General features: G+C 37.4%; 1 protein-coding gene across 3 annotated transcripts in view; it reads left to right on the top strand.

Annotated features, from left to right (window-relative positions):
- The window catches only part of Otogl (otogelin like), a 150,632-nt gene that overhangs the window by 111,201 nt on the left and 18,839 nt on the right, over positions 1 to 20,592 (top strand). For 2 of the 3 annotated variants that reach the window (XM_052753281.1, XM_052753283.1), the window contains exons 37-51: positions 5,704 to 5,753; positions 7,248 to 7,425; positions 8,405 to 8,547; positions 8,759 to 8,782; positions 8,873 to 8,965; positions 10,866 to 11,055; positions 13,652 to 13,866; positions 15,304 to 15,445; positions 16,509 to 16,694; positions 17,683 to 17,895; positions 18,291 to 18,395; positions 18,629 to 18,736; positions 19,894 to 19,995; positions 20,314 to 20,418; positions 20,503 to 20,543. In XM_052753281.1, the coding sequence (XP_052609241.1) occupies positions 5,704 to 5,753; positions 7,248 to 7,425; positions 8,405 to 8,547; positions 8,759 to 8,782; positions 8,873 to 8,965; positions 10,866 to 11,055; positions 13,652 to 13,866; positions 15,304 to 15,445; positions 16,509 to 16,694; positions 17,683 to 17,895; positions 18,291 to 18,395; positions 18,629 to 18,736; positions 19,894 to 19,995; positions 20,314 to 20,418; positions 20,503 to 20,543 (1,895 nt within the window). Of the gene's footprint in view, positions 1 to 1,508; positions 1,519 to 5,703; positions 5,754 to 7,247; positions 7,426 to 8,404; positions 8,548 to 8,758; positions 8,783 to 8,872; positions 8,966 to 10,865; positions 11,056 to 13,651; positions 13,867 to 15,303; positions 15,446 to 16,508; positions 16,695 to 17,682; positions 17,896 to 18,290; positions 18,396 to 18,628; positions 18,737 to 19,893; positions 19,996 to 20,313; positions 20,419 to 20,502; positions 20,544 to 20,592 lie in introns of all 3 variants that reach the window. The other variant, XM_052753282.1, reaches the window with a different exon arrangement.

Below are 20,592 nucleotides of genomic sequence, written 5' to 3'. Positions count from 1 at the left end.
TTTTATTGAGGGGCTGTGTGTGGATTTTACAATTGGTCCACCTCTTTCACCATTTCAGTTAGTATAGACCACTAAGGCTTCTTTCAAATTCATGGTAATGGAGTTGGCTTTCAAAAGATGTATATAATCCAGGTGTCATCAGGAACCTTCCTTGATATTTTGGATTCTGCTCAGGCTTTTGAGGAAGCATTTAAGGCTTCTACTGTAGCTTGAGTTTTCCTGCCTGGCCCACAGTCAGGACAAATCTCTCTCACCTGCCAGTCCCACAGCCACTCAGACCCAACCAAGTAAACACAGAGACTTGTATTGGTTACAAACTGTATGGCCGTGGCAGGCTTCTTGCTAACTGTTCTTACAGCTTAAATTAATCCATTTCTATAAATCTATGCCTTGCCACATGGCTCGTGGCTTACCGGCACCTTCACATGCTGTTTCTCATCATGGCGGCTGGCAGTGTCTCTCTGACTCAGCCTTCCACTTCCCAGCTTTATTCTCTTCCTTGTCCCGCCTACACTTCCTGCCTAGCCAATGGCCAATCAGTGTTTTATTTATTAACTAATTAGCAACACATTTGCCATACAGAACATTCCACAGCACTTCCCCCCCTTTTTTTTTTCCAAAAGGAAGGTTTTAACCTTAACAAAGTAAAATTACATACAATTTGGGAATTTGGGCATAGCTTCTCTTACTACTTCCTGCTGGAGGGGGGCGCTGTATCTTATGGGGAAACAAAGAAAATTTTAGGATTATGGAATAGTCCATGAGGCTGTATCGTCTGAGCCAGATGCCTTCAAACCGTTCTGGATGTTGGATCATCTGGGCCATGGTGTCATCGGAGACCTTTCAGGGGGTCTTGGCTGGTCAAACCTGATGTGTCTTAATCTGGAACAAATCCATAGCCTCTGGCTTTCTGTGGAAACAAAAGCAGAGTCTCCTTTCCAAAGTAACATATCCTTATATCCAAATTTTGAAGTCAAGGTACCTTTAAAATATACATTTTGGCATAACTCAACAGCTTTTACAATCAAATGTTTTTCTGCAGTTAAAAGTCCCAAAGACAACACAATCCAGATTCTCTGTGTAATATCCATTTTTACGTGGCTTATTTTTTATACTACCTTTACTGTCTCTTTAAAGACTTTATTTTTTAAAACTATGTATTTGTTTCTATAACTCTATATATCATCTTTTTTGTCTCTTTCAAGCCTACGTATCTTTTACACACATTGTAAACTATTACATCTGAATCTGTCTTATTGTGAATCTATTGCCTTAAACTGCAGCAGCTGTGGCTGCTGGATCCACCCACCTCAGCTTCCCAACATGGCGGTGGTTTACCACCAGCTCTGGGAGCTATCGGGGGTCTATGCTTTTAGCCAAGCAGCATGTAGTCCAGAAACCTCTTTTTTTTGTTTTGTACTAGCGAAGGCTAAATTCACCATGCAGCTTAATGTGCCACTTGCAGAGGCCTCATTCCCGCCATACTGCAGGTCCAGCGTATAAGCTAGGAACCCACCAGTAGCTCAAACCAGCAGCTGCTGCTCATTTGAGAGAGACAATTAGGAAGCTGTTTTTAGCTCCGTTTTAGAATCTTTTTTCTGTTTTTAGGTAGAAACTCTTGCCACCACGTTGGACGCCATTTGTAGCTTGAGTTTTCCTGCCTGGCCCACAGTCAGGACAAATCTCTCTCACCTGCCAGTCCCACAGCCACTCAGACCCAACCAAGTAAACACAGAGACTTGTATTGGTTACAAACTGTATGGCCGTGGCAGGCTTCTTGCTAACTGTTCTTACAGCTTAAATTAATCCATTTCTATAAATCTATGCCTTGCCACATGGCTCGTGGCTTACCGGCACCTTCACATGCTGTTTCTCATCATGGCGGCTGGCAGTGTCTCTCTGACTCAGCCTTCCACTTCCCAGCTTTATTCTCTTCCTTGTCCCGCCTACACTTCCTGCCTAGCCAATGGCCAATCAGTGTTTTATTTATTAACTAATTAGCAACACATTTGCCATACAGAACATTCCACAGCATTCTACAGTCATATACCTCCCTCACTCTGAAACTTCTTCCATTAAATGATTTCATAAATCTGCTATTAGAGTCTTACCAAGCTTAATATACGCCTTCTGGGGTTGTGATTTACAAAAGTTTAGTTTCTGATACTTATATTTGGTTAGCCTCAGTTGAATAATGTGTCTGGTTCTCTCTGGGCCCTTGGTTAGGGTGGGGATGTTCAACACGTCATAGCCTCTATCTTAATATTAACAATTGTTGTCAAAGTATTGTAAAACAAATAGCACTCCGTGTGTACAGTTTCCAAGTATGGATCAAAAGTATCTGGAAAAATATTCCTGTGGGTTAATGACATATAAAATGTTCCTCTTATCATCCCCTAAAATATAAGCTCAATTATTGTTTATATAGCTTTTGCATTATACTAGGCATAAGTCATTTAAGAGATAAAATGAGTTAAGTATACAGGAAGACACATAAGTTGTACGCAAATACCATACTATCTGATATTAGGGAGTTGACCTTCCACAGGTTATGGTATTTGTGGTGAGTCTTGCATTGATTCCTCAATCAATGAATACTGAAGGATGACTATATTACAATGTGGACACATAGGAACAACTTACAGAAGGCCATAGTTCTTATTTTTGAGGTAAAACCTCGAAAAATTATCAGTGGAGTTATCAGGTGATAGACAGGAAAGTGAGTGTGGTAGAATAAGTAAAACTGTGTTCTAGCTTGAAGCCCAATATGCGTGAAGGTTTGGAAGTAAGAGGGAACATGTAGCATGCAAGCAAATGTATTTTGAATATTCAGAATTGAGTCAAGAGATTGGATGAAAGAGATGATCTGTGGTAAAAGGTCCACGCCAAAAAGAATTGGGTTTTATTTTCTGAAGGCAATCACTAAAGGGTTTTAATTAGTCTGTGATGTTTCCCAAATAAGAGCCTTATTACCATAATCACCACTGTCACCATTCTTAAGAGCTAACATTTATTACATGCTAATCATGTGCCAGTCACTGGGCCAAGTGCTTGGCATACACTTAATGCTTGTGGAGATGAGAAATGGGTCTATCATTGTAAACATTTATGTTGGGAAGGGCCAGAGATCCTTTTCCTACTTCACTGATTCTATGAATGAATAAGTCTATGAAATAAGACTGAATATTCTATCATTAAGGACATAGACTGTTAATTCTACATACTGGTGTTTGCTTTGATCTCACAAATCAATATTCAACATGTATCTCCACTGTTTAAATTATTTGGCCATAACAATTCATATGTAGTGCATATGTATTGTACTTTATAAACTTCAACAGAAAGATAATTTCTAGTTGCATATAGCATGTATATGTACATATATATTTATTTTCCTAAGGTGTCCATTAAGTAATAAATGAGCTCACCAAGCTTAAAGAATGTAAGATTAATATAAAAATCAATTGTCTTTCACTACACAAGCAACTCAACATCTGAAAAGGAACAAAGAAAATAACTTCACTCACAGTGGCATAAAAAATAATAAAATATACTGGGAGTGGTGGTGCATGAATTTAATTCTAGCACTAGGGAGCTGGAGGAAGGGAGATCTCTGTAAGTCCAAGGCCAGACTGGTCTACATAGTGAGTTCCAGGCCAGCCAGGGCTGCATAGTGAGATCCCCTCTAAAACAACATTCATGAATGACATAAAATACTTGAGAATATATTTAGTAAAATAGCCACGGGCTGAAATATGGTTACAATGGAATCTGCAAAAACATTATTGAAGGAATTAGGTAGAACAAAATACAAAAGAAGAATTTCTGCATTCCTAGATTAGAAGAGTTTATATTGTTGAGGCAGCAACACTTGACATTTGGCTCTGCAGAAATTAACAAAGTGATCCTGAAGCATTTGAAAATACAAATATTCTTGAATAGCCAAGATGATCTTCAAAAAGACTCAGAGAATGTGGAGACCCACATTTCTCAATTTTAAATGTCCTGCGGTTGTCACAAGATCTCACCCAGCACAATTCTACAGTCAGACACTGCTGGTGACCCTGTGATAATTGCAACATCATTATAACAACACTGGCCCTGTAGCAATGTGTCTTTGCTTTGAAGAACATACAACCACCCAGTCACTAGACTCCTTCCCGATTTTGTGCTGTGACTGGACAAGACATTTATATCATTTTACTTGGGAAATGACATGTGAGTCTTTATTAAACCCCATTCTCTCCATGAGTCAACATCTAGACGTATGATAACATGAATAGTGTTCAAGTGTTCATATGATCAATGAGTGGGTTCTTAAAATACATTTTAACTGTTCTTCAAGTTAGAAACTATAAAATAGAACATGTATAAGGGTTACCTGCAGAATTAACTAAATTTTATAAAAGTTATTCTGTAGATTGTGGTAGACTGAAAACAGCTCTTCAAAAATGTATACGTCTTTGTCTCCTATTGGTCTTCATGTGACATTTCATGGCAAATGGACTTTGCTGATGTGAAGTTGTTGACTTATTTGTGACTAGACTATGATCTGGGAGTCTTGACCTTAATTATCCACATGTGTCTAATATAGTCACAGTGTCCTTACAAGCATAAGAGGCAAAGGTTCAGGGATGCGATGAAGAAAATGATGTGACAGCAGAAACAGGAGAGCAGGGGGTGGGGAGAGAGAAAGAGACAGACACAGAGACACAGAGAGATTGAGACAGAGAGTGACAGAGAGAGACAGAGAGAGACAAAGACAGAGACACAGAGAGATAGAGACAGAGAGAGAGAAGAGAGAAGAGAGAATGAGATTATTAAAGAAGGGAACATGAACCAAGGACTCAGGCAATCTGGAAGGGCGAAGGAAACACTTCCTTCTCGAGGGCTAACAGAAGAAGGCTGTACCAATGCATTGATTTTAAGAATCTGATTTCCAGAGCTGCAATATAATAAATTGGTAATATCTTAAGCTACTAAAATTTGTGATAATTTGTAATAGCAATGGAAAACTATTGTAGTGTTTTTAAATTCTGTAAACAATAAATTGTGATTCCCACTAGGGAAGATTCTAGCCACTTACCTTGGTTGTTCTGTAGTTCTTCAGATGGAGTATTCTAGACTTGATGTTTGTCCTGACAGAGAACATTAGAAAGTATGTTATAAATAAGCCTATTAATGATGTCTTTCCTTCCTGTGTGTTGGCCCTCTATTACACCTATACTGTGTTGCCACATGGTCCAAAGCATCATCTATTCTGCCTAAAAGGAGACCAGGCTGGAGCCTGACAAGGGAAAGGGACTAGATTCACAATTTAATGTTGAAACTCAATGGAGTTTGTAACTCCTGATGGACATTTGGTGATTCCCTTGATATTTCTATCTGTTCAGATAATTGGACAACATCATCTGATCAATGAGGCTATTTATAGAAACATCACTAGATGCTAGTGTTCTAGAATTAGAAATTCTGAGTTAGAATCTGCCCATAATATTCACCAGATTTGTCAATGGCTTCGTTTCTATATCTGTAAAATTACAAAGATATTTTTATTTTATCCACTTTACTTGATACTTGGGAGGAATGGATGAAATAATCTATGTAAAATTTCTTAGCATTTTTTAAAATCGCATGTAGCATCCTTTCATGGTAGCTCCCTTCTCACTAACAGGGATATGTTTTTATTTCTTGTAAATGCAGACATGGCTACTCCATCAGACGTGACTCCAACCACAGGTTTCGAATGTGAGGTATGACTGTGTGTTTCTTTCAGCTGTTCATTGTTTCTTACAGCATTTACACTACTCTGTGTATCACTATACACTCACAAACTTCCTTTGGTACAGTGTCTAGTTATTTGCTAAAAGAGAAGCATATTATGCATTTTGTTTTTGTGACTGTGCTTTCATATTGTGTGTGTGTGTGTGTGTGTGTGTGTGTGTGTGTGTGTGTCTGTGTGTGTGTGCGCGCACAAATATGTGTATGTCATGTAAAAGCCAGAGGACAACTTTGGGTGTTGGTCCTCAGGATTCCTCCACCTTGTCTTTTGACAAAGAGTCTCTCAATGGCCTGGCTCTTGTTGAGTGGGATGGCCTGGTTGGACAGTGAGCCCAGAAATCTACTGTCACTGGGATTACAAGTGTGCTTCTTCTCCATGCTAGGCTTTTAAGCAAGCATTTTAGGGCCTGAACCCAGGTTTTACACTTGAAATGAAAGCATTTTAGTGATTGGGGCATCTCTATAGTCCACAATTGTGTTTTCTTAACTAACTCAGATAATTCTTACTAATTTCTGGCTGCAATAAGAAAAACAAAGTAATAGTTAAGTAATAGTTAAGTAATAGTAAGACCTTAAGAATGTTTCCTTTATAATTTATAATTTATCTTTTCTAGTTTGATTTTTTTTTGTTTGTTTTATCTTTTATTTTATTATTATTTTTGGATGCCTATTTGTTTCCTGAGGAGGGAGAGAAACAAAGAGTGTGGATTTGGGTTGGTAGGTAAGTGGGGAGAATCTCAGAGGAGTTGAGGTAGGAGAAAGCATAAATCAGAATATACTGCATGAAAAAAATCTACTTTCAATAAAAGAAAAAATAGAAAAACAGAAATATCTGGTGGGTTTTCTCTGTAAATCGATGATTCATAAAAATATTTGTTGTGCAGATACTATATGTGAAGCTCTGTACAACATAGTGATATCCTATCACCAAAATGATGAAATTGTTGGCTCATAGAACTCTGTGTGTGTGTGTGTGTTTGTGTGTGTGTGCGCTCGCGCGCGCCACGATGCTTATATGGAAGTCAGAGGACAACTTATAGGAGTCAGTTCTCTCTTGTGATGTTGAACTCAGGCCGTCAGGCTTGGTGGCAAGGGCATTTACCCCATGAGACCTCTCACTAGCTACATACATACATTATTAATGAAATATTTGAGTATGATTAAGTTGTAAGTTTCACTGAACAAATCTGCTTATAAAATGATCTAGAAAACTGAAGAAAAAAACCTCTTGTTTAGAAGTTTGATACTTCTGATCTCAAGTCAATGTTAACATAAATCCTAAGTATATAGATTATTGCAGAGATGATCTGACAAAAAAAGTTGGAGCAAATTTTTAATTATCTTTCAAAAGGTTTTGGTTAATTACATGTTCACTTATGAGGACAATGTGAATGCGAAATTGAAGACTCAACTGAGAGCATTAGCTGAGTTTGAGAACCTAACTGATTTTGCTCTTCTGTTATCAGCCTCAACAATTTGATCCTGTTTATAACTGTAGCCAATACATCTGCCTTAATATGGAATGGACCTTTTACAACTGGTCTCTGAACTGCCCAAAGGACGTGGAAATGCCAGACTGTGGATTCCGAGGATGGCCTGTTCAAGTGAACACTGACATATGCTGTCCTGAGTGGGAATGTCCCTGTGAGTTTGATTTTTCTCATACAGCAAACAGTGTCTGAATCAGAGAACAGTGTTGAGGTTTTTTTTGTTTTGTTTAATTTTGGGTTTCTTTGTTTGTTTTGAGATTATCATGTTACTATCCACCCCCCTCCCACCACACACATTTTCCCCACATGCCTCAAATATATTTTAATGAGGCATTCTTTAAATGTTTGCCCATTTAGAACTGAATGCATTAAAACAGATTCAGAAAACTTGAGGTTATTTCAGAAGCAAAAAGTTAGAGCCTTGCCGGGCGGTGGTGGCGCACGCCTTTAATCCCAGCACTCGGGAGGCAGAGGCAGGCAGATCTCTGTGAGTTCGAGGCCAACCTGGACTACCAAGTGAGTTCCAGGAAAGGCGCAAAGCTACACAGAGAAACCCTGTCTCGAAAAAAACCAAAAAAAAAAAAAAAAAAAAAAAAGTTAGAGCCTTGTATGAATAGAATAGATCTTGTAGTTGGCTATGATCATTCTTCCCTGCCTACAGCAGTTATTAGCATTTCATGGAGGACTTGTTGCAGCAGAGTGCTAGATCCCATCTCTAGACTTTCTGGTCCCTGTAGCAGGTCTGGGTTATTTGTGTTTTTAAAAAATGTATTTTAAAAATAATTTTATACCTATTTATATAATGTTCTTTGATTAAAAATCCCCCTCTTAATTAAAAATTATCCTCTCTTATCTTCCACAGAGAGCTATAGGCTACAGGGAAGAGGAAGTCTCAGTAATGTGGCCACTTAATACATTGTCCCCACCCAAGGAAATAATTCCCATCTATGCTCACACATCAAATCCCAGTTAAATGAAATGGGACACACAAACTGTGTATACACACACACACACACAAAATCGAAAAAACACTACCTGAAAGTAGAGGGAATTGGGAAGTAGGTATATTTTTAAGAGAGAAATTAGTTTAAATAATAATTTAAAAACCTCCACTCTGCATTGTTTTGTCTTAGGCCGGTGCTCCATGTTATCAGAGCTGAGCATTATTACATTTGATGGAAACAGTGCTGCACTGTCCAACAAGGCTTCTTACATCTTAGTAAGAATCCCCGGAGAAATTGTAGTTGTTCACATTGAAAAATGTCCCATAAATCAGGTAGGTTGTCATCCATCTTGTGGTCATTTTTTCCTAAATCTGTAGCTCATGTACATTGTAACACCCTGGATTCCACAGTGATAAAATTGTATTGAAACAAAAGAAGTTTTCATATAAAAGTATTTATAATAGATTTATAATATTACTCTGATGGTTTTGAAGGACAATTAATGCATTTACTTTAAATGTGTTTCTTTCTTTCTTTCCCCAGAATGGAAATGCCCTCAAAAAACCAGTGAGTATTTGCAAATAATTTAGTAAGTTCATTTTGCTTATCACTAAATCTATTTAACATCATAAAATTTTAATTTGTTTCCAAATGAAGGGTTCTTTTGGAAGAATCTCAGGACTTTGTTTTAAGAAGCTAAATGTGACAACATCTATACATAAAATACTTATCAATAGAGTAGCAAGAAAGGTAAGAACATGCAATTAAGAAATGTTCTCACATGGGATTATAGTAGGAACTTATGCAAAATAATCATTTCCACAAAAGGAGGAATTTAATATATTGGTGTATTTTTTATTGCTCTTATGGATAAGTATTCTTGTCACAGGAAGTTAGAAGATGTGTTTCTTAGTTTGATATTTTCCCTCCATTTATGTGAAGGCATTTCAAATATTTATTTTCCATGTGACTAATGGGGGTCAATGTTAAACATGCCAACACACTCTCAGATGATGTGTGAGTCACCAAGTCTCTTCTTCCAGAGCTAGGGTTCATGTGTCAAGTCTGATGAGGGGAAAGCTTTGAAGAGGAAGGAGCAATCTGTAGAAAACAGTAGGAGCAAGAACATGCCAGGGAAGAGCACCAGGAGAAAGGCAGACTGAAGGCTAGTTTGGAAGTGTTGATGCCACTATATTTTGTTTTACTTTTGACAGCACTATATGTTAATGAACAAGTACTAACTTAAACAGAAAGATAGCATATTCAAATTTACTCTAATAGCCTAAACAAAATTATGAAATGCTTGATAGGAATTGAGTAGTTTTATAGGAAAACTTCTAATCCCAAAGAATCTGTTTAGCATGTAAGACTGGATTGTCAGTCGAATACATCATTTAGATCTAAATGGTTCAATCTAAAGAATAAGGAAAAATGTACAAGGGTTTTACTTTACATAGACTGCATATTATCTTGCTTTTTAGACATAATTACTACATTACCATAGTTCCATAGATTCTATGATATAATTAATATTAAAATGAACACAAAATAAGATAGTAAAAGGGTTTAACTAAGTAAAACCTAAAATATATATGTATGGTAATTTTTAGAGGATTGCATTTGCATATTTTTTGTTTTGATAGAAGTTGATAGAGTACATAGTAAATAAATTCAAATATAGTCAGTGCTATTATTTTGAGCATTTGTATGGAAGGAATTATTATTATTATTGTTTGCCTCAGTTGAATATATTCCTGGTCAATTGCTGGTCATTTGTTAAACAACCAACCAGTTACTAAAAGTATTATTTGAGATGATACAACACTGATCTTAATATCAATTGACTTGCAGTTGTGTGGATTTTGTATACATGCCTGGTAGTTGGAAAATGGGAGATACAGGGATTAAAATTATAGTAATGTATCAGAGAAATGCAGAAAGGAGATGACACACTCACAGAAAGGGTCAAACAGGCCTATGTGGAGGAGATGAATCCTGAAGTCTTAGGAGTGGGAAGAAAGCTGGGAGTGGAGGAGGCAACAGGAGCAGGGTCCAAAGATGAGGACCCAGAAGGTGGGTGAGAGACGCAATTTTACCAAAACTGCTGTTACTTACAGCTCGTGGTTCTATATCATGGTAATGACCTCAAGTCACTGTTTTTTTTTAAAGTATAATCTCCTTTAAAAGTATAATATTATCAAGTGGACATACTGAAAATTAAGCCCAAAATCTAAACAAAACCAAGGAAGTAGAATCACTGAAATCCTTAATCTTAATTAGGTTTGCTAGATGACTCTTCTGAACATTATTACTCTTGAATTCTGATATAGAAGAAAAAAGAATCTCTGTCTTAAATCAGTACTAGTTAATAATGGTCTGATCGTCTGATCACCATGTTGAGGGAATCAGACTAAAGCAAATATGTGAAACAAATTTACTTTTTCAAGAAAAACAAAAAAACAAAGAGAGAATACTGAATATATCAAGGCAGAGCAGAGGGTCGACAAGAGAGACTAGAAGTTATCAGAAGCTATGGTATGCCAAGAGAAGTAAAATCTCACACACTAAAAACCCCCACGTTATATCAAAGCCTAATTTTCACTTCTATATTTCAAGAAATCTCCTAAGGGCTCTACATGTGTAATTCTAGGTAGACGTGGATTCTATTGTTGTGCCTTTGCCCTTTTCAAGTCAAGAGCTGCTCATAGAAGATTCGGGGACAATGTATGTGATTACTACTCCTGCTGGGCTAGTCATAAAGTGGGCTCACCTTACAGGGATCATAGACATTCACTTCGGCCCCCGGTTTAACTTGTCGTCCTATACAGAAGGACTCTGTGGTGAGTTCTGATGCTGAAATCTCTCATTTTCTTATGCGTTTTCCTTCTTACAAACATTGCTTTGTACACCAGTGGCCCACTTTCTAGATTGCCACGTGATGCTCATTTTCAGTTCTTCATGGAAGTACTTTAGGAAGCAATGACTTTCAACAAGTGAAGTAAGGAAATGTATTTCAGGTCAAATATTCTATTTAAATGCACATTTGTTGTGTCTAACTATAGGATTTAGACTAAGTCTTCTTCACTAAACAATCATAAGTTGTTAGGTATATTTTATCTCACTTAATTTTAGCCTGCATTAATATACTTATTGGTCCTGGTGTAACCTTAATTTATTAAAATAAGATAAACAAAAGTTAAATTATTTTATATATTTGTTTCCTTCTTACATTTTAATGTTTGAAGTCTGGAAAAACATAAGCCATCATGGAAGAATTTACTGTTCTGAATATTCATACCACTTTTACCATGAAGTGTACAGTTCATGTTTACCATTATGCTTAGGCTTCGTTTTGTAATATTTAATACACACATACACACACATATATACGTGGAATTACAAGTCAAACTGGACTCTGCAGCCATATAACAAAAATTTAGAACTACCAGATCTGTTGTGTTTTAGAAAGCTCAATATAAGGGCTCTTCACAGTAACGTGATATGAAGACATATTATATTTTTTGAACTTCATTCACATTAATATTTTGTTAAGTATGGTTTACATATTTCCTTGACTACCAAGAATATGTTAAACATTGCACAAACTTCTATGGTGACTTGAGATTATCATTCTCAAAATAGTTACTATTGAGTTTAAATAATAATTCATTAGTTACTGAGTAATAAAGCCAACTTTGGGAATTCATATCTATTCCTATGATCTATTTCTTCTATGTGGTATGGTTTTTAATTTGATTTTCATGGTATTTTTCTCTTGTGAAGCCAGTCATTTGAATAACTAGATTCTAAATAAGCAGTATAGGGAAGACACTAGGGTAGCATTTGTGCTAATCACAGATCAGTGCCTAAGTATATGACCACTACAGCGAGAGATGTCTGGTTAATTAAAGTGATGTCTATGTTTCATCAAGACTGCTAGTCTGAATGTTGGCTGAAGAAACTAGTCAAAAAGAGTGACTGAGAGAATACTAGATAGGAAGCCATTATTGGCATCAAATTCTTTATAGTACTGTGAATCCCTTGCATGGTGGTTAGAATGGAAACATTTTTGAAAATGTATTTGAAACTAACACATAGTTTTGCTATTATCTCTCACTACAAAAGTTTGTATGTAAAGAACTAGACTACTTTGATGTATAAAGTTATCTACAGATGCAACCTGTATTCATGCTGATATTCCTGTTTGGAGATTATAATTTGATGTTTAAAGAAAACGTTTAATTCACATGTTTTACAGAACAAAGTCTTGAAAATTAAGAAAAATGACAGGTTAAATTAGGGGGGGATTTGGGTGAGGTTTGATCAGGGACCTGGGGATATTTCTCTATGTTGTTCTTGGCTTTACACTCCACTGATGAGGAGTAAAAGCAATTTGTCTGGCCTTCCTCAAAGAAGTTCAAGGCTACAGCGTGTCAGTAAGTCAAAATACCTTGAAGAAACATTTTCTCTAACCACCAATCGTAGTTCAAACACTGACAGTGATATCCTAATATAGAATAAATCTTATTTAGCTCAGGTGACTGCCATCAGCTGCCTGATTTTCTCTAGATTATTTGTAAGGATTATGCCAACCAGATTATACCAATTAGTTTCTTTCCCCATTGCTGTTAAAAAATATCCCGACAAAAGTAATTTCAGGGGAAATATTCATCCTGATCCACATTTGAAAAGTATAGTACCCCATGGCAGGGAAATCAAGACAGCAGAAGCTTGAAGCAGTGGGCCACGTCACACTCACAACCAGGAAGCAGAGAGCAATGAATGCTTGTGTTCATCTCCTTTTGTTTTTTTCCATTTAGTCTAGGACCCAAAACCAGGGAATGGTGCCTCCCACTTTTAGTGTGGATCTTCCTACATCACTAAACCCAGTCCATGTATTCCCTCACAGACGTGCACGAAGGCTAGATAATCCCTCAAAGGTCTGTCCATAGTTTGAGTCCTAGGTAATTCTACATCTGGTCTACAGTTAACAATAACCATCACAATGACCCTTTTCTGGAGTTATGTCATGAGCTAGATAATGGAGTAGGAACATTTATTGAAAGGTAAAGTTTACTATGTTTGTACAAGAATTTCCTTGTAGAAGGGAAGACTGGAATTCATTCACCAAGTATTTACTGTTCTAGGAAGTATTTAATTTCATTTTTGTTTGGATACTATAGGAGCAGAATATTCATATACATGATTTCCTTCATATTCACTTAACATATATTTTATAAAAAAGACATAATTTTGAATGTTCTATCAATGCCAAAGTCAAAGAATACCCAAATTCAGCTGCTTATAATTTCATTCAAATAAATTATTCACTCATTTAATACCAAGTATTAAGCCAGTTTAGCTGTATTGCCTGTATTTAGCTATATTACCTGATAGTGAAAAAATTTCCATCTAAAAGCCACATGTACTTTCAAGGAATTTGCAATGATGATCCAGACGATGACCTCAGGATGCAGAATGGTACTATTATTACCAACATGGAAGACATAGAACTATTTATTGGGAGCTGGGAAATTGAGAAATCATTTCAAGTAACAATGAGAAGACCTGCTAGGAACTGTACTGAACATGATTGCAGCTACTGCATTGAGTTATTGAACAGAGACGTTTTCATTCCATGCCATGACAAAGTAAGTTAAAAAGCAGCCAGAAAAGCGTGATTGCATTAGAGTTTCTGAGAAAAAAAGGCAAAAGCTCCCATTCCTGCCATGGTATTCTACTGAGAATAGCTTCTCTCTGGTCCTTCTGTCAGTATGTTTGAAGTTCAGAGATGCTTAATCTTCTTCATAAACTTATAGAGACAGGAAGGATAATTATTATTTTTCCTCTTACATTTTGTTAGAATTGTATAACTTTTAGGGAAATGGAATTCTTAGCCATGAATAAATTCTTCTGCAGAAAGAGATCAATGATGCCTGATAACCATGTATAGAAGTTAATACAGTGAAGTTGTAATCAGTGCCTATGATGCCATCCTCCAGTGTGCATATACCTGTAACACAACCATCACTTAGTCAACTGAATTGATCTTTGTGTGCTCTTGTTTCCTCAGTTTATGGACTTCCCCCCTTACTCGCTTGCTCTCTCAATAAATATTTTAAGAGACTTGTGTCAATAAAAAAGATTTCTTGCTAGAGAAAAAAGGACAAACTGGTACAAAGTTTTGTAAGTCATTTTCTCTAGCATATAATAGGGACTGTGCTAAAATTCTGTGATATACAAATAGGGTCCTCCCTAAGCCTTCAAGAAATTTAAAAGGAGGGAAATCCGTGAACAGATATTTACAATACATGGTATGGAGATACGTATGAGCCCAGCTTTGGAAAAGCCTTCAGGTAGATTCACATATCTGAGCCATCTAAAGGCACACATTACCAGAAAAGAACGGGGAGAGAGAGAAAGATCAAGACACACAAAACAATGTGGATAAGAGAATATTTGGCGCAAAAGTCTATGCAGGGAGAATACTAAGGCATTTTGTGCATTCTATACAGGTGAAGGGCGGTCTAGGGAGAAGAGTGAGGAAGGTACAGTTAGAAAGGAGAGCCAGGCGGATCTCTGTGAGTTCAAGGCCAGCCTGGGCTACAGAGTGAGTTCCAGGAAAGGCACAAAGCTACACAGAGAAACCCTGTCTCAAAAACCAAAAAACAAAACAAAACAAAACAACAACAACAACAAAACCCCATGCACTTTGTCATTATTTAGATCTTTTTAAAAAAGCATCACCAATTCTTTTTCTTTTTAAAATTGTGTGTGTGTGTGTGTGTGTGTGTGTGTGAAAAACAGTTTTGAAAAACTGAGATCTAAGAGAAACTTTAATGACTTTAATTTACTACTCTGATTATTTATTCTTTGAAGCAGGGTCTCACTGTGTAGCCCTGGCTAACCTGAACTTGCTGTGTAGACCAGGCTGGCCTCAGACTTGCATCCACCTTCCCGCCTCTGCACCCCATGTACTGGCAGAAAAGGCATGCTCTATCTGATTTTTCGAATGGTTTGGGGTTAGCTCATGGCCTTTGGGAAAGTTAAAACGACAGAATTGATTTTGTGGTAAAATGCGTGTCTAGGTCTCTCCGAGGGACTTTTGTGAAAAAATGTGGATCAACTACACCTATCTCTGGATCTATGAATGCGATGCCGTTTCTGCCTATGTGGCTCTGTGCAACAAATTTGACATCTGCATTCAGTGGCGGACCCCTGAGTATTGCCGTAAGTGACCGCGAGCACAGTGATGTCTTCTAGTCATTCTAAAGTGTTCCCCTCTTCACAGTCCTTTCTACATTTCACGGTCAGTCACGAAATAACTTAGTAAATAGAAGGTGAGTGGAAAAAAGAAAACAGATGTCACAGTGCAAGGGCGGTCACAGAGCTTCAGAAATAAAAGGGAATTCGGCTCTGTGTCCTTCTCCTGTCTACCACCGCCCCCCCCCCGGGGGGGGGGAATCTCCACTCTTGATTCATCTTGAATGTCTACATCTCCAATTTCCCTAGACGCTGTGAAATTGCTCCTCGTCAAGACTGAACCAATTTATACCACCTCCCCACAAGCTGAATATATATATATATTTTGGTTTTTCGAGACAGGGTTTCTCTGTGTAGTTTTGGTGCCTGTCCTGAATCTCGCTCTGAAGCCCAGGCTGGCCTCGAACTCACAGAGATCCACCTGACTCTGCCTCCCGTGTGCCACCACCTCCTGGCTTGAATATTCATTTTTGAACAGCACGACTTTTTAAGAACAGCGGAAATCAACAAGATTTTCCTAAAGCATCGTTTAGAAGCTGCTCAGCAATGCTTCTTTTGGCAGTAAATGATTAAACCTCAACAGGCAGCTTTTTCTTGTTCTTTTTTTTTTTAAACTTAGTTTGAGTTACTTATTTAAGAAGTGTTTCCATGATTATCTTGCAGAGAAAAGGAAAAATTGTATCTCCTCTGGCTGCATGGAGATATTGGCTACATGCAGAAACTTTGTAATAGTTGACTCTATGTTTATTTGAAAGAGACTTGTACTGGATATTAGAAATATATATTTAACATATATTAAGTAAACACTTTCAACTACAATACTGAATACTATCTAGATACTTGAAGGATGCATTTGAATTCACAAGGCTCACTTTGTTTCTGGTTATGCAGTAAATGAAAAATAAGCTTTAAAGAACTAAAATATGCAAAATTTATCTCTGTAATGCAGGCTGACCTCCTTCTCTTTCTCAACCAGAATTCACATAGATTACCTTGGCTATTAGCAAATTCTGTCCTTTATTGCCTACAGCTCTGAGCTGCCCTGAGGGGAAGGAATATCAGCCTTGTGTGAGACCATGTGAAGCAAGGACATGCCTCAATAAATGGTTCTATGGACACACCACGTGTCTGAATTTGAGAGAAGACTGTGTGTGCAAGAATGGAACCATTCTTCACCGGCCAGATAAAACTCTGTGCATCCCCGAGCGAGAATGTGGTAAGGACTAAAGTAGAAAATGATTGCTCAGGAATCCAGCAATCACACACGTATGGTATCTTTTGTATGTTGGAAATTTTTGCTGAGGGAAATTGGCCAAAGATGACCGAGGTGTTGGAAAGGAAATGAGTTTGTAGTTTTCTTTTAATATGGATTCAGTTGGAGTTAAAATTAGGGTATTTGGTGATAATGGTCTTTAATCTTTACGTATGTATATACTAATAACTAGGAAAGAGCAAGGTAAATTAAAAATTAAAAGTACGTTGTGGGGTCAATTTAAGTTCTAATTATTTTTGTATCATGGTTCACCTTTGCCTCTGTGATTCTGAGGCAATGTATCCGTAAGATGGAGAAATTAATGGGACTTAGTCTGTAAGGTTAGAAGAGGGAAATGTAAGATAATTAAAGAAAACATTTTGTGCATTCAGTGCCTTAAGAAAATAAGGATGCAGGAAATGGTAGATAGCATTATTTTCTAGGGGAAAACACTTAAATACTCTGTGTTCATGTTCAAATTATTTTTGGCATAATGTCTTCATGGTTGTGGTAGATTTTAAAAAGCACAGAATTCTAAAGGTTGCAACACAGTACTTTGTCAGTCATATGGGTCTTAATCATGGCAAGAAGGAAAGTAATTTTGCTAATAACTAAATGGAAGGACAGGTAGAATAGAAATGTAAGGATACTTTCAGAAATAGGCTTGTGACTGCCAGTAAGGAAAATGCCTTTTCTAGTCATTCTAAAGTGTTCCCCTCTTCAACTAGGAAAGTTGTAGAAAATAGTATTTTCTGTGGACTTCACATCAACTTTGGTTAAAGAACAATGCAACGTACTAACTGAAGAAAGCAAAGAAGAATCTGAGAAAGTACATATTCATGACCTGAAGTTATATTGATGGGAAAGTCATGGTCCAAAATTAAAAACATCGTGGCTTGACTTGATGTAGTGCCCAGATTGTAAATGAAATAACATTGTTGATTTTTTGAAGTATGCACTGACAGTGAAGATCGGCCCCACATTGCTGGGGAGATTTGGAATGGGGGTATTGATGAATGTGCCCTCTACAAATGTTTGGAGGATGGGAGGATTGTTCCTATCGAGCCTGTCTGTGAAGAAGAGCCCTCCCCCATTTGTGAAAGAGAAGCTGAAGTTGTCCTGGGCTTTGTTGATGAGCTGACCTGTTGTTCTAAAGAAGTCTGTGGTATGTGGATAAACTGGAGCCTTTGTAGACATGCATTCTAATCAGTCTGAAAAAACGCAGCAGGATAACAATGAAGTTCTTCCATAAGTGTCATTTTCTCAAAATGAGTTATATAAATACATGTGTTAAAAAAAAAACTTGTCGGTAACTATTAATAATATTCAACAACCTATGGCAAAAGGCAGGACTCTGAATCTCTGATTATGATAGTAAGAGATGCAAGAAAATCGCAAAGAATCCTGAGAGCTGGTGTTCATATACAGCCCAGTTTGGGGCTTGGTGGCTTTCCTAGGAGTGAAAACACCTTTGCTAGAGCTATTTCTCCACTCTGAGATGGCAGCGTAAGATTCCAGTTGCGCTCACTGCTCCTGTAACACTCTGCTGCTTATTTCTAGGCTGTGACATGACGTTGTGTGACATGACCATTCCAGTATGCACGGGCAGTCAGAAGTTGATTGTTGGCTATAGTGCTCTTTCTTGCTGCCCACAGTATGAATGTGGTAAGTCCATCTATTAGGGAAAATAAAGCTCACTGTACGTTCGAAATAGCTGAGGAGGCCCTCTTCCCCTGGGTCTCTAAGGATGGAATTTATTGTAAAAGATTGTGAAGTTGCTAATTCCTAAAAATGCCTTTATATTAAGATTGTCACTCAATTCAAAGAGAGAAAAAATGGTATTACCTTATCTGTTGTCCCACTCATACACATGTTCAAACGTATTTGTGATTCTGCAGAGTGTGATACATTGAAATGCCCCAATATTTCAACACCAGCTTGCAGAGAAGACCAGTTTACACTTCAGGTCCGACAAGGAGAACCTTGCTGTTTCTACCCTTTCTGTGGTGAGTACTGTGGAGACCATTTGCCCCAAAAAGGGAAAGGAGCTGGGGAACATCTGTTTGCTGCGAATTTCATGGGTCTTGTGCCGAGTGGTATCCTGTTATCTTGTAGGAACTGAACTGAACGCAAATGGTAGAGAGCAGAGTACATTGTAAATAACTCAATAATATTACGGTCAGTACTTACCCCATCAACAAAACTATCTGTACCTGTCCAAACATCATCAAAATAACAGAATCAAGACTTTTCTTTAATGAGGAAAAGTATCTATCTTTTAAAAAGAAAATTTAGTGTGGGCTTTTCCAGAAGACCCAGCTAGAATAATACCCGGTACTAAGACATACAAGACCATTTTAAAACTTCATGTCTACATACCACCTCCTGTGAACTATAATGATCCCTAAAGAGTACAGGCGAATCAGACACATCTAAGAAATACCCAGATCAAAGCATTGATGAACTAGAGAGTGAATAATAAGGAAAACTCTTTCCCCAGTTCAAGAGAATTATCACACCAGAAATCAGAAGACACCTCCTGGAATTCCATTGTTTCCTTGACTGCAAGTGGCTAGATTAAGTTCAAACAAGGATTTAGGGGCAAGCACAAAAGCTCGAGAGGAAGAAGAGACGCCACCTCTATCTGCTTCCTGTTCTACTGTGTCTACATTTCTCATTCAAATTCTGTTGAAAGTGATTTTAATCAGTCAGACTTGGGTTTTCACACAGAGTAGTCAGTCAGGATGGGGCCCCTTTATTAATAGTCTTTGTAAGAACTGTGTGGATGAGTCATTTGCCAGAGTCATTCAGAAAATTATCACATCTGGAGGCATGTATGAACACGTTCCTAGTGCACTGTTCATCTATAAATGGGACCGATTAAAGGCAAAACAAAAATAAGATAATTACAGTAACTTAATCATTGCTGTTTTGCTTTCAATAAGAACAAATTCCTCTGGAAATAAATGGCTTATATTTCTGATAAGATATCCTCTTTTGCATTGTACTTAGGAAGCATAAAGTTGTACATTTAGGCAATGAATTATTTCCTTACTTCCTAATTAAACATATCGTACTTTATTTTGATTTGGCTTATAATCCGAACTAACCATTAACTTGATTTTAGCTTAGTGTGACTCCGGCTTTTTTGTTTCATCTTTAGTTTGTGAAACATGCACTGAACCAGCTCCACAGTGTACCGATGGGGAATTCCTCACAGTGGATCTGAACACTACACATTTATGTTGTCCACAGTACTACTGTGGTAAGGCCGTCTTAACTAATTTAAAATATCTTAATGTGTCAATGAAAAGTCCAAAAGGAGTTAGATGTTTAAGAAGTCCAGTGGTGCTGTTAACTTAGACCCCTTTGTCAGGGGTCTTCACGGGATGAACTGGGCTAGATCAACGAGTATGGCTTAATTCATGCTATCCATAAGAGCACACGGCAGGGAGGAGAAGAAGAAGAAGCCACTGGGCACTAGAAATCCTGCTTTGCCTTGGTAATGACAGCAAACTGATGAGAACCAGCAAGTCCATGAGATTCATCTTTTCATCTTTACCCATTTGGTTTTTCTTCCTAGTTTGTGAGCCAAACCTCTGTCCTCCACCATTACTTGACTGTGCAAAAGATATGAATCTGGTGAAGGAAAATATATCTGGACAGTGTTGCCCAAACTGGCATTGTGGTAACTCATTTCATATCTTAGAACTTTGTCATAATGCATTGACGTATTTTGATTCGGGTAAACATGTTGATTTTTGTTTTTTAGAGTGCAACTGTGAAAATCTTGTCATGCCAACGTGTGAAGTGGTAAGAATGTATATTTTGATTGCTTTATTGTGTTGTTCAAATTGGTATC

This window comes from Peromyscus californicus, unplaced genomic scaffold, assembly GCF_007827085.1.
Source record: "Peromyscus californicus insignis strain IS unplaced genomic scaffold, ASM782708v3 Scaffold_24__1_contigs__length_46423439, whole genome shotgun sequence".
In the NCBI taxonomy this organism is placed as follows: Eukaryota; Metazoa; Chordata; class Mammalia; order Rodentia; family Cricetidae; genus Peromyscus; species Peromyscus californicus.
Note: the sequence above shows the minus strand (reverse complement) of the source record. Positions and strands in the feature narration are given on the sequence as shown.